Source organism: Osmerus mordax, chromosome 5 (genome assembly GCF_038355195.1).
Source record: "Osmerus mordax isolate fOsmMor3 chromosome 5, fOsmMor3.pri, whole genome shotgun sequence".
Classification (NCBI taxonomy): Eukaryota; Metazoa; Chordata; class Actinopteri; order Osmeriformes; family Osmeridae; genus Osmerus; species Osmerus mordax.
The window spans coordinates 20,050,580-20,064,829 of record NC_090054.1 but is presented as its reverse complement, the minus strand read 5'-3'; the positions used below and the strand labels follow the sequence as shown (position 1 = coordinate 20,064,829).

The 14,250-nt window shown below is 43.3% G+C and overlaps 1 protein-coding gene across 1 annotated transcript; it reads left to right on the top strand.

Moving 5' to 3' along the window:
* Positions 1-5,266: 5,266 nt before the first annotated feature.
* Positions 5,267-13,892, top strand: LOC136943338 (carbohydrate sulfotransferase 15-like). The gene is made up of 8 exons (XM_067236614.1): positions 5,267-5,435; positions 8,893-9,535; positions 9,679-10,018; positions 10,211-10,354; positions 11,397-11,553; positions 12,010-12,166; positions 12,381-12,528; positions 13,124-13,892. The coding sequence occupies exons 2-8, from the start codon at positions 8,981-8,983 to the stop codon at positions 13,312-13,314; spliced, it is 1,692 nt and encodes a 563-aa protein (XP_067092715.1). The 5' UTR covers positions 5,267-5,435; positions 8,893-8,980; the 3' UTR covers positions 13,315-13,892.
* The last annotated feature ends 358 nt before the right edge of the window (positions 13,893-14,250 follow it).

The following is a 14,250-nucleotide window of genomic DNA, read 5'->3' as shown; positions in this document are numbered from 1 at the left end:
AATAAGTATGTTATTATGTAGTGACACACAGCAACAACTCGTTGTAACTGTGTTACATCCTATAAATAAGAATTCCAAAATACTTAAATAATAAATGTCGGACATACTGAGTAGACTGAATGATCAGATGGCGCTTCAAAATCCCTCCGCGTTCAGTTATATCCCTATAAAGTGATATTTCATCCTCTGTTGACGAAACCGATGTACATAATGTAAAGAAAAAACGAATACCATATTATAACGTCTTTCACCGCTCAGTGGTGTAGGCTAAGAAGAAATACCGGTTTGAATTGTTTCAATATGGCGTTGTTTAAACCATATTTGATTGTGTCTGGATAAAAAGTGCAAGGGCACCTATCTATCACCTTCCTCATCTCTTTCCATGTCTGTTTGACAGTCTTGAACTGTTAAGGTCTGATTTCCCAGCTAACTCACCATATAAATTAAACATTAAACAATATACATCATGGTGATGTTGTTGATCCTTGCTGTATCCAGGTAGTTACAAGGTGTTTGTGCAGCTTTACTGACTTGAGATTAAGAAATCTGAAATGAAAATACGAACGAGATACATTTAATCGTAAATCCTTTTTTTTTGTGTGTAAAGACTGCTCTTCTGTTTGACTTGGCTTTAAAAAGCACAGTTAACACAATCCACTGACATGTCCTGGGCGTTAGATACAGCACAGACTACTCTCACTAACAGCATGCCTGCATGACAGAACAGCAGGGCAGATTACACCATTAAATAGTTTAACATCTAAGAGCTACATCTGCCACTCTCCTACTTTAAATAATCATTATCAAAAACTATATTCAGACTACATGATTCATACTTTGTAAAGTAAAGGTTTTCACACACAAACTACTTATTCGACACTGTAACAAGACTTGCTTCCTTGTCTGCCATGCACACTGCAACCACTAGATGTCCCTTCCGCATTTTTATGTTTGTCATAACCTGACAAATGTACACGACAAGACGTTGGACTGCTAAAAGGTCACCGAAGGATTTGAACAGAAAATTAACAGGAAATGTCATTCCTCCATGGGCAAAGTAAGAGACAGGGCCTGTCTTCATGCCTGTAGATGTGACCGTGTACGTGTGTGTGAGTGTGTGTGTATATGTGTTTACACAGACACGATGAACACCATCACCTCGTACTCTGCAACTGCTGCTGCGACCTGTGACCAGCGATCCATCACCAGAGGACGACCCCTCCTCCTTTATTCTGATTTCACATTCCCATCATTCTCTTCACTGCCAAGCTCCACAGCAGCCTGGTTCAGCCCTGGTCCTTGGGCAAGGCACTTCACCCTACTTGCCTTGGGGGAATGTCCCTGTACTTACTCTAAATCGCTCTGGATAAGAGCATCTGCTAAATGACTAAACGTAAATGTAGTCGAACGCCCACAACCCCTGACACAATTCTGTTGGTTTGTACCCTCGTTTCACTCTGGCACATCCTAACACCTATAGGCTCAGAACTTTCCAGTTCAAACCTCTGATCAATATTAGATGAAACCCATCTTATTGCCCATAGATTCACTGGCTTTCACCCACAGGCATTTCTATGACATTGTGCATTTAAAAAAAAAAAATTCACGAGGTTTTGAATCTGTTTGGTGGGTCGTTTGGGGCCGGGAGAGAGGAGTCCTGTTTAAGATTCATGTGTGACAAGCTTCAATGAGGGAAGGTCAGATACTGATAGTACCTACATGTCCTGAGGTGGAAGGAAGAGGAAAATGCTTTATTTATCTATTCCCCAGTAACAATGTGACATAAATACTTTATGACTGAGGGTGGCGGGTCCAGTCTATGCATTTACATTACATTTAGTCATTTAGCAGACGCTCTTATCCAGAGCGACTTACATTAAGTACAGGGACATTCTCCCCGAGGCAAGTAGGGTGAAGTGCCTTGCCCAAGGACACAACGTCATTTGGCACAGCCGGGTAATCGAACTGGCAACCTTCAGATTACTAGCCCGCTTCCCTAACCGCTCAGCCACCTGACTCCCTATGCCTGTCTGCTTCTCTGCTATGAGGTCCACAGTGACTGGTACCATCTCCGCTGGGGTCAAAGGTCAGTAGACGGGAAAGTGAGATTTCAGTCACCGATACTTCACTGGTCTGAGGGATTTGAGTACATTGTTGGATAATGCTGTGGTGGTAAAGCATATCTGCATCTCATCCTGAACTGAGGCATGCCTCCCAGACTGATTTTTGAGTATGGAAGGTTTTCTGGTTGTTATGGTTACTTAGCCTTTTGGTTGCTTTAATGAACGATCAAATATAGGCCAGCGGGTTTCTTCATTAGCATAGGTCAGTAATCACAACAAAATCAACAAGAAGAAGCATCTGGAATACATCTCTCACACTTGAGGGAACCATGCACAAAACTACAAGGTGGGCAAGAACCATGTGAAAAATTCAGCTCCTAATATCCTCAACTTTTTAAATAAAAGAGTGGGTTGAAAAATATTTACATCCTGTTGGATGTAAATAAATGGGCCCAAACCAGCTAGTCTAGATTTGTGTCCCCCTACACACACGACCCAGGTCATCACACTGTATGTAGGTATTTCCTTCACCAAATCTGCATTGTACTGCAGAGGACTGGAAACAGGAAATAAGTCCGGTATTTTAGGGCCAAAATATCACTAGACACACCCTTTCAAATGGTTGCTAAAAAACAGGAGTGCATGCCAGAGAATCACTGTGTATTGTTTATGAGGTGACATTTGAGACATATGACCAGTCAAGAAACGTCCTTATAAATCAACAAAAGGCACTACTTTACATAACACTTCAACTGAGAACAATACAGACATGCCCTTGATCTGTACTGCCTCAGAATTGGAATGTTGTTCCGAGATTGTTTACAACACCAAGTTAAGGCTTTATCTTAAACTCAAGATAATATTAGACAGGAATCTGTGTAATGCAGCTAGACAATGGAAAGTCTCCTTAGTTAAATCACGAATTTTCCTGCCTCTCGTGTTTTACTGCTTTTGAGACAAGAACGTTCCAAGCGTGTCGCAATTCAAACAGTTTCCTGTCTGTGTCCTGTCAAGTTTCAGCTGCCCAGCACAGATGCCATGAACTCCACTAATTGGCCACCTCTTACGATGCTATCAACACATTCCCCAAACTCATCACAACTAGGGATGTTTAATTTTGTTTTAATGATTAGTTTCCCATAGCTGCTCTGTGTCTGACTTGACCGCTAAATAGCGCAGATAACGTCTCAGAGGATGAAAGACGTGTGTAAGAAATCTTTCGTCTGTATGTCTGTTTCCAGTCACTTTGAGGAGTGTGTTCTGAAACAGTGTCTTTACAATAAAGGGCTCTCAAGTCTCACACATTCGCCGTGAGACTCACGCATTTCAACCATTTCTTACGCAGCATCTTGTATTACATTTTGTAACTGTAGTTTGTGTTATGGTAAGTGATAATATGACTATGAACATAATGAACTAGAGAAAACACTTTTAGAAAAAACAAAATGTAATGAATTCCAAAAATTTGGGAATATTTATATATTTAAGTCAAATGTAAGTGGGTATCTGACTTTTGGGGAAATATCTGGATGGTTTACCAGGCCAGTTTCAGCTCTGTCTCATTTAGGTAGGCCTACAATAAGTCTGGAAATTGCATGTCTGGGACCATTATCTTTGTTTACCTTAGATGTACTTTCCATCTATTTTTAGAGATTCATGGTTTGGACATTGACTCAGTCTCATAATCGTTTGCTGAGGGTTTTAGCAGTGAATGGAAATAGATTATATGACAAATCTGCTCCACTGTGTCAAAGATCTGTGCTGTTCATGCAGTCGCCTCCACATAGTTTGATCGGTCATTAGCAACTGGTTGGTTGGTCATTGGTTAATGACAATTAATCATGGTTGGTTAAGGTCCTTATGGCAATATACTGTTCTGGTTTCAATATACTCGACAATTTCCTGAAATTGTCCATTGATTGGTTTCCTGTAAGAGGGACCAGAGAGAAAATAAAACGGATTCTGCTGTTTCTGACTGCAAATGAGTCAAAACCCATGACTCAAACCTCAGCACTGCTGTGTTGAGATGGGTTGCCTATATTGCTCAATCTTTCTAAGTAACTAATATGTATTTAAAAATAAATCTTGAGGAGGAAAACGGTTAGGCTCAAATAAATGAACAACTGCAATAATCAATAGTTCAAATGACCCACACAATCTGTCAATCTTTACCACTACGACAGATTCAGTAAAACCGCTAGTAAATATTGATATGATCTGATTAAATAATGAAAACTATGACAATTTTGGGATTCAAGAGAGATGACAAAACCCATTCGCATTCACATCATGAGTCGCATGCGAGATGTGTATAAATCGCTATCGCCGAAGCAAGGAATTATCAGCAATTAGACACAGCCTCTCATAAATATGGATGTTCTCTGAGGGGGATACGATTTATTCAAATGAGTCTTTATCTCACTTCGCAGCGGTGAAGACGTCCCGGGGCGAGCTCTTTCACTTGTCAGGAATAAACTATCTCACCTTTTAATGTCGAACATGCTGGAAATTGGAAGATGATCATTACGCAACTCTTCAACACATTTTATAGGCTAATGTTTTCCTCTCGAGCAACATTTGTCAAGACGAATCGTCAGGCAGCGCTAACTGAATCGATGATTCACGGAGCAAAGGATGGGAGAACTTTCCAGACTTACTCTCAAATACCGAAACCACTTTATAACAGCATAACTCAGCAAATAATGATACGCGATATAAAATATCTCATCAGAGGCGAAATTGACTTTTGTCATAATTGCTTTTAGGGACTTACATTTACATTTTACATTTATTCATTTAGCAGACGCTTTTATCCAAAGCGACTTCCAAGAGAGAGCTTTACAAAGTGCATAGGTCACTGATCATAACAACAAGATAGCCAAAAAACATCGCGAGTAGCCAAAACATGAAGCACACATTGTGAACAACCAAAGTAAGTGCCAAAGGGAAGAACCATAAGAGCATGTAGTTAAACAAGTCACAACCAAACAACATGAACAGCTATGACTTACTTTCACATAGTCCTACACAAACACACGCCTTTGCTCTCTCTCTCTCTCTCTCTGTCTTTCGGTGTTTTTTGTCAACCTCTTTATTTCTATCCTCCAATATTCCTCCTCCTCTATTTTGTCCCTCGTTTTTTTTTTTACTCTCGCTTTTCCATACCGGAGCCCAGTAGCTACAGTCAGTAGCAACGCGAGTAAATCACAATGTATCAGTTCCCCGTCGTGCTTTGCAATATGCGCTTATAGGTTACAGTATTATGCTATACATGTTCTGTTATATTTTTTTGCTTTTTCCAGTTTGATACCGGTAGGATATTTTTTAAGGAGACATAACTTAAGAGGCATAACGATTCATCTCAACTTCAATGTAAGTATTTGCTCATCACTATTATTGTTATTATTTGACGTGATTAAATGTTATATATGTTGTGCATCTTATTGTGTTGTCGTTATAAGAGTATCTTAGCATATATAAGAAAACTATAAATGACAAATTATTTTGGATGACACGTTTCTGCCCTTTGAACATACAGAAACCATTCACTCAACGTTACATCTATTCACTAAACCTAGATTCATCTGACTGCAGCCTACATCACTGGGTCGATGTTGATTACAAAATTGCACCTTTGAGTTTACATCATGGATAAGTGGTTTGTGGGTTTGCCAGGAACAGCTCTGTTTTTCCTCCAGACACAGTTCTTTAGTGGACAGCTGCAAAACATCTCAGTTAGACCTTTAGGGTTGAGGGAACTCTTGCTTAAGTTTCCTTAGTCTCAGTGACCAAATGACAGAAATAGATTATTTGTAAATATTTGAATAATCACTGCCACCACTATCCATTATGTTTATTATAATGATTTTGCCATCTGATCTTGTCCAAACCCTTCAGTTGTCCTACCTGATTGACTGTCTGAATCTCTTTTATTGACTGAATGACTTTACTTTTATGCCTGAAGTTTCCATACACATGAACATTTATAAAACGTTGCCTCATAGCTTGCTCTCTGTCTACACAAACCCTTGCTAGGGTATTCCACACTGTAAACACTCCATAATTCTTTTGTGTGACGAATTCCATTGACTTGGACGGTGTTGCTACACCCATAGTGTGCGTTTGCCAACTCCTTGCACACGCACACAAAGGCACACACACACACACACACCTTGTGTACCCCTGCTCTCTCCCTGCTCTCTGACAGGGGCTGTGGCAGGTAGACAGATGACCTTTGGATAAACCCTGTCTCAGTAGACTCAGCTGGCTTTTTCTAAAAGCCTTGGTGTCGGAACAAGGAGTGCGGGGCAGGTGTGTGTTTGTGTTTTTGTCTGCACAAAGATGGGTGAGTGTTTGTTACTTGAGGTTGGAGGCTGCTGCTTTAACCCTTCCACTCTCCTCACACCCAAGTCCTGTTTCACAGTTCTTCAGCTCTTCCCTGCCAAGTCTGGTGTGCGATGCTGGGCGCACAGGCTGGGTCTTAGTTCTTAAGATAAGCAAAATAGCTGTAGTTTTTCATAACCTGCGACTGTATCTCTATTTGGCTCTGCGTTCAAAATGTACAACGTCACACGTAAGGCAGTTTAGGAGACTTTGGAACGGCTGCATTCTCATCCAAAGTTGTCTGAGAGTGGTGCCTTCTTGTTTTCGTAAGAGCTCTCCATTTTTGCTGCACCAGATCGGAGGAGGAGGAAAGTGACAGGAAGATAAGAGAGGACATAGGAGGTCACGGGCGGGGGAGGGGGGGGGGGGTCAGTTGATTTATTTGTTACTTAGTTGTGATCTCCAGTAGAGACTTTACAAAGCTGTAAATAACTCTGACGTCGTAAGACAAACTACGACTTCAGTAATATCCCTGTGTGGCTTCTTGTGGCCCTCTGTCATGACTTCCTCATCCAGTCGTGAAGACCACCCAACTTGTCTTCAGATACCTCTTTGTGTCTTGTCTCTCTCTCCCTTCTCTACATTTACATTTAGTCATTTAGCAGACGCTCTTATCCAGAGCGACTTACGGTAAGTACAGGGACATTCCCCCCGAGGCAAGTAGGGTGAAGTGCCTTGCCCAAGGACACAATGTCATTTTGCATGGCCGGGAATCGAACTGGCAACCTTCTGATTACTAGCTCGCTTCCCTAACCGCTCAGCCACCTGACTCCCTCCTCTCTCTAAAACGACACCTCTCACACAGTAGGAGACACCCGTCGATGTCTCTCTGGGTGTTATGAAGTCAAAGAGCTTCGAAAGCCGTGAAACAACACCACCTCAGCAGTCACACGCTCCGCTCGGCTTGACAGCACATCTGTGTTCCAGACATCCCAGCGGTGGACTGCCCTGACCTGGACTTATAAAGACCTCCCACTGTCCAACATGATCACTTTTAGGAGACGTATCTCCACAGGGGTCGATGTCCATCTCAGTGATGATTCAGCCATTTATTGGGGTTTCTGTGATTTAACAACCCAGCACAAGCCACCTCTGAATGCCCAGGTCAGCCATTAAAAACAATGCACTTGTCTGAAGGCATGTGGAAAACCTTGTGTGCTGCACCTAGACACACACTCCATCAACAGAAAATAAGACACGTGGATGCTGTTCGCATATTGCGTGTATTCTCCTGCCTTTTATTTGGAGTTCTGGGTTCCTTATCCATCATCAGAACGAGTTGGCCAATGTGTCCTGTACTCCCTCTCATTCTGGGAATGTGGCCTGGAGTCTTGCCATCAGCCACGGCTGAAATGAACCAGGATGCTGTAGACGAGTTGGTAAACATGAGAACGGGAGGAAAGGACCTCCCCAACTGTCACCCTCTTCGGACAGCCCCTCGAGCTAAGAAATGAGGAAACGTGTACAAGGAGATCAAATAAATTGGAAGAAAAAGGGCGTAGGGAAAATTGAGAGCTGAGATTTTGGAAGGAGAAGGTGTCAGAAGTCAGATGTTTAAGAAGATAAAATTCCTGAAGATTCAGGATCTTTCATATGTTGAACAATAAACAATAAAGTCATTTCGTATCTGCTCTCCTGTGTACATTTCTTCCCTCTGAGTCATGTTGTCCTCTGAATGCCTTTGTGAGTAGGTTTATTCCTGTAAGAATGTTCTCCTTTGAAGGAACGTTTTTTTTAACTAACTTTCAGAGTTTAGTGGATCAAAGCGTAAGAATGAGATCCCCTCTGATTTCATATTTAGACTTTCAAAAGACTTTCTAGGATTCCTATAGGCGATGTTGAAACACTCACGCCAACCCACTCAGCCTCCCACTCAAGCGCACACACACACACACACACACACCCAGCCACACACACACAGATGTGTTATACTGTTTTGTTTTTAATACTTAACGGTTGAGCCTCTAACGCACAATGTTTTTAAAACATAATAAGGTTGGTGTGGCCCCAAATGCATGAGTCCCATTTGTGACCCTCACAACAGTATCTGGTTAGGAACAACACAGTCAAATGAGATAATGGCTAATGTTATTTTTCCAAGGACCAAGGTTTACAGTCATTTTAAGGCTGAACTGGAGCTGGGAAAATAAAACAATACAGGGTAATTGATGGAGTCAGGAAGTGTTTCCTAAATCAGTTTTCTTGGTCGGTTATTCTTCAGTCTACGATCACAGAAGGGTATATACACTTGCAATTGTACTTATGTTTGCCCACCACAGGTAGTTTGATGTTATAAATAGTAGTCATTTACATAAAAGTATTTACCAACCAAAACAGTCAACAATACCAAACTCTACCACGTGAAATATGTGACACATGAAAAAGCTTTGCAACCTGCTATGCTTTGTTTAAAAAAAGTCTAAAATGTTGTGTTTTTCTTTAACAGGTATAAACTGCTGAGTTTCATAACCTGGTGTGATACTGACTTCCCTGAATAAGATACATGTCAACAGTCCTCATATCTGGATGTATAAATGTATGTTGAATGCCTCTTCAAGTCAAGCCTTGTTAGTGCTTCCCTCTGCCCCTTCCCTTCATCACATCCTCCCTGCAAAATGTCTCACACAAACTACAAATACAGAGCCCTTCCTCAAACAGACTACAAATATGGCGCAGCCGCACAGGAAGTAGAGAATCACAGGAAGAAGTCAGCAATGCCATGCGAGGGAGACGGCCCCATCAGTCTGTTCACAGTTCCGGAGGTCAAGCAGGTTGCTATGCGGTCACCGGACTTCGTGAGGAGCATCACAAAGATCAAGCTCCTCAGTTTTCTGTTGGGATTAACCCTCATGTTCCTGGTTATGACCTCATACATCCTGACCTGGGACAAGAAGGGACGCCAAGTGACCCCGTCACCGGTCCACCTCACACCCACCACGGTCCACTTCAGCAACCTCCCCTCCAGCAGGACCCCCCCTGTGGGAGAGGTGGACCTGGAGCTCCTGATGGAGACTGTGGGCCTCAAGTTACGAATCAGCAGTCCCAGGAGGGTTCCTGCTCTGAAGGATGTTCTTCACTCTGATCTTCACGTTCGTATGAGAGAACATCTGGGCTGGGATCATTTAATTAATATGTTTTGATGAATTATATAGGTACAGATGTGTTTAGCTTTTGAATTAGAGAGATGTCTGGTCGATCGTCTTCATGTATTCGTCTGTTTCGTTCTCCACAGTTGTTCTCGGTCATTCCCCGACAGTTCTTACCCAACGTCAAGAGTCCGTGTTGGTACGAAGAGCACGTTGGAAACACCAGCGCAGACGTGTACGATAAAAACCTTTACGCGCCGCACTCGGTGAACTTCCGAACCGTCTGCGACCATCTGAGGAGAGATTTCCGTGAGCACCTGTATCACAACAACAGCAAACTCTACAGGCTACGCTGCCTGCCGTACTTCTATATTATCGGCCAGCCCAAAAGTGGAACCACGGATCTTTACCACAGACTCATGCTTCACCCTGAGGTCCGGTTCTCCACCATGAAAGAACCACACTGGTGGACCAGGAAGAGGTTTGGTGAGTTGCAATAGTAGAGTACACTCGAAAAAAAGCCACTTAAAATATAAGTAAAAATAAAAAAATAAAAATGCTTATAAATAAATCTGAACAAATGAAAATCCTTTAATATTTCTGGTGTCAGTTGGGTGTTACCTTGACTGAGTGACCGAGGACAGGAGAGTGAGAGTGCTCTGCCCTGTGGTACCCCAGGTATCATCCGTCTCAAAGATGAGGCCAGAGATCGTTTCCCTGTGGAGGACTACATAGACCTCTTTGATCTGGCAGCTTACCACATCCAGGATGGCTTTCTGGGAAATGCATCAGATGGCCACAGCAATCAGCAGATTGTCACAGGTTTGTATGTATTTGTGTGTGTGCTTGTGTGTGTGTGTGTTGTTGGTTGGTATTGCCTTGAAAATATGCTGTCAAATGTCAGTATTCTGCCCCTACTCAGGACCCTGTAGCAGGCTATAGTGGAGATGTGATCTTTCTCCTTTCCTGTGTTTTCAATCGACTTACATCCACCCATGGATTTCAATCAATCAATCAACTTTTATTGTTGCGTACACCAAATTGCTTCAGTGCAGAGAAAGTCTTGAGACTTGGCCAGCAACATCTACGCATTAGACAGTAAATACAAATAACAAAGTACATTTACATTTTGTCATTTAGCAGATGCTCTTATCCAGAGCGACTTACAGTAAGTACAGGGACATTCCCCCGAGGCAAGTAGGGTGAAGTGCCTTGCCCAAGGACACAACGTCCTGGCAACCTTCTGATTACAAGCCCGCTTCCCTAACCGCTCAGCCCCCTGACTCCCCTTGGTATATGTTACAAGTAACATTGTAACATATACCAAAAATAACATTTAACACTATAAAACTATAACATATAACACTATAACATATAACACTCACAAGTAACAACAACACAAGAAGAGCTAGCAGCAGTTTAAAATGTGAAGAAATTAGGAATATTAAAATAAAATATTTCATTTTCATCAGCTCACCCCTCAACAAGCAAATCATGGTTCTCGTTGTATAAAGCAGTAGCTTCATAACCAATGCCACTAATGCCACTAAAGCCACTCTCTTATGGATAATATCACCTTTACATGCTTATTTTCTACTCTTCACACTGGCTCTTGTATTTACATGTAGGGAGTCAGGTGGCTGAGTGGTGAGGGAATCGGGCTAGTAATCCGAAGGTTGCCAGTTCGATTCCCGGTCATGCCAACTGACGTTGTGTCCTTGGGCAAGGCACTTCACCCTACTTGCCTCGGGGGAATGTCCCTGTACTTACTGTAAGTCGCTCTGGATAAGAGCGTCTGCTAAATGACTAAAATGTACATGTAAAAATGTACATGTTGTGATTGCTGGGTGGATTTGATTGACAGGTGAAGCCAGTGCATCCACCATGTGGGACAGTCTAGCTGGGAGCTGTTCCCACGGTGACGGAGGAGGCTGGGAGCCACACTTCCTGGTTCAGGACTTCATCCATGCCGCCCAACCGGACGCTAAACTCATAATCATGCTGAGAGACCCGGTAGAAAGGTACTGACCAACTCACACAACTGTCAGGATATCTGATCAGATCAGATAATCATTTCAATATCCCCGAGGGGAAGGTCAGAATGGTAGGTGTGGTGTTAAATAAAGTGTGGTTTATACTGACAGGACGGGTGATTTATTAGTCCTTTCACTCACCCATCCATTCACTCATTCATTCACCCATTCCTTCACTCATTCATCCACCCATCCATTCACCCATCCATTCACTCATTCATTCATTCTCTTATTCTTCTGCTCATGTGTAGGCAGGTATGTTGAGGCTAGTAAACACAAACACAAACCCTGTCAGAGCTGCACTTCTGATACTTGATCTTCTGATATTCCGTGTCTCTACGTCGCTTAAAACAGAAGCGTCTGCCAGATGAATAAAATATTAATGTACAGACGTGTTCATCCACTCGCCCTGTGAACCGTGTGCTGTGCTGTCTCCCCTGTTAGGTTGTACTCAGACTACCTGTACTTCCACTTAGTGAACAAGTCAGCGGAGCGCTTCCACCACAAAGTGTGTGAGTCTCTGCAGATGTTCCAGTCCTGCCTGGCTGAGAGCTCCATACGCTCCTGCATCTACAACACCCATCTGTTCTACCACATGCCTGTGAGTAGCGACCACCTTCATTCCTGCCGGCTGCCAGGCACAGGGCGCATACAAGGCCGTGTTCTGAATGCTCGCTGACGAGGAAGACTTTGTAGTTGTGTGTCTGGCGCCCTCCTCTGGTTGGAATATATAACAAGGAAATACTGTTGTGAGCACGACTGTTTGCCTCAGTCGAGGCAGAATCATCCTGATGCCTGTGTTTTGGTGCCCTCAGGTGCGACTCAGTCTTGGACTCTACATCATCTACCTGCTGGACTGGCTGACTGTTTTCCACAAGGATCAGATTTTAATTCTGCGTCTGGAGGATTATGCTGCCAATCTCAGAACATCCATGCACAGGGTCTTCGACTTCCTGAGTCTAAGTACGTCCCTGAATGAAAGCCGACTACCTACACACCAGCCATCAGTTTTCATCTTATCATATAATGGATCTTACATTTACATTTAGTCATTTAGCAGACGCTCTTATCCAGAGCGACTTACAGTAAGTACAGGGACATTCCCCCGAGGCAAGTAGGGTGAAGTGCCTTGCCCAAGGACACAACGTCAGTTGGAATGACCGGGAATCGAACTGGCAACCTTCGGATTACTAGTCCGACTCCCTCACCGCTCAGCCACCTGATTCCCACATCTTCACCACCACACAACTGTCATAATGGTGTGATGGATGTACTATGTGTTCATGACTGATTAACAGTAATGTCCCCAGGGGTATATGTTGGTTTTTCAAATGTGGGTGGTACATCTTATTTTAATAACTGAAAATGCAACCGTTAAATCATTTCCTTGATAAGAAGTGTGTGGGCGTGTGCATGGTGGGTGGGGGGGGGGGGGGGGGGATTTGCGGTTCTTAAAAGTTTACACCAACGTATAATGAAATCTAACTCCCTGAACATCATGTGTGGATTGTCGTCTTTTTTCCTCGTCTGTTGACATCGACCCTGCTGTCTTCTCCAGGCCCTTTATCAGAGCACAGAGAGCTGCTGCTAGCTAAGAAGCCCATGTCCAACACACGCAGGGCGCAGGATCGGAGCCTGGGCCCCATGCTGGCCCTCACCAGATCCATACTGCAGCGCTTCTACCAGCCCTTCAACCAGCACCTGGCTCAGCTCCTGGACAACCAGGCCTTCCTCTGGACCGACACGTGAGGAGCCAAGGCCAAGCTTCCAGTCGCCCAAGTCTTCCTGGGCGACTGGAATCCTGTGATCCTTCCTGATCCCAGTTAAGTCAGGTCAAAATCCCACACAACAAAGCCTCCCTTTGGGCAACAAGTTCCTACTGCTGGACACCCGGTCTTCTTGACATCTGGGGAGCACCATGGATTAAATTATTTTATATATGTTAAGGAAAAAATTAAGTCAGGTTTTATCAGAGATAATATATTGTAGGTGCATTACGTGATGCCCAGCTGTGTCCACCAGGGGGAAGCACCTTCTCACGGAGCAGATCTACCACAAGAGACTCCCACACAAGCCAATACAAGTTTTCACTCAGCAGTTATGTGTGTTTCTGTTTTTCATTGGTATGCTGCACAAAACCTACTCTCATGTCTGCCTCAGTGATAAACACACTCGTGTAAAGGCACAGTTCTTGGGTCGATTTGTGTTCAGTCACTACTAAATTGCTCTTTGCTGGTGTAGACACAATCTGAATAACATTAGGGTACCTTGGAGCCTGCCCGAACAGGGATGTGATTCTCATTAAATAAAGGAGGATTGTTACCTTCTGCTGTCATTTATTTTTGGTCCACTTACATCTACTGATGGATTTGCTGTTGCCTGTTTCATTACAACCGATGCAAAATCTTACAATTGATAATAATATAACATGCTTACTTCCGACTCCATACACTAGCTCTTGTATTTACATGTCGTGACTGATGAGTGGATTTGATTGACAGGTGAAGACAGGTGAAGTCCACCATGTTGCACAATCTAGCTGGGAGCTGTTCCCACGGCGACGGAGCAGGCACAGAGCTCCACTTCCTGGTTCAGGACTTCATCCTCTCCAAAGCAGCAGTTGTTGTATACGGTGTATGTATACGGTGTATGTATACGGTGTATGTGTATAGAATAGAGAAGCAC

What these genes read in the sequence shown, in the direction of transcription:
- LOC136943338 (XM_067236614.1), top strand. Translation starts at nt 8,981, where the DNA reads ATGTATGTTGAATGCCTCTTCAAGTCAAGCCTTGTTAGTGCTTCCCTC. An exon ending in TTCTTCACTCTGATCTTCAC is followed by an intron (nt 9,536 to 9,678) that starts GTTCGTATGAGA and finishes CGTTCTCCACAG; the next exon opens with TTGTTCTCGGTCATTCCCCG. An exon ending in ATCTGTTCTACCACATGCCT is followed by an intron (nt 12,167 to 12,380) that starts GTGAGTAGCGAC and finishes TGGTGCCCTCAG; the next exon opens with GTGCGACTCAGTCTTGGACT.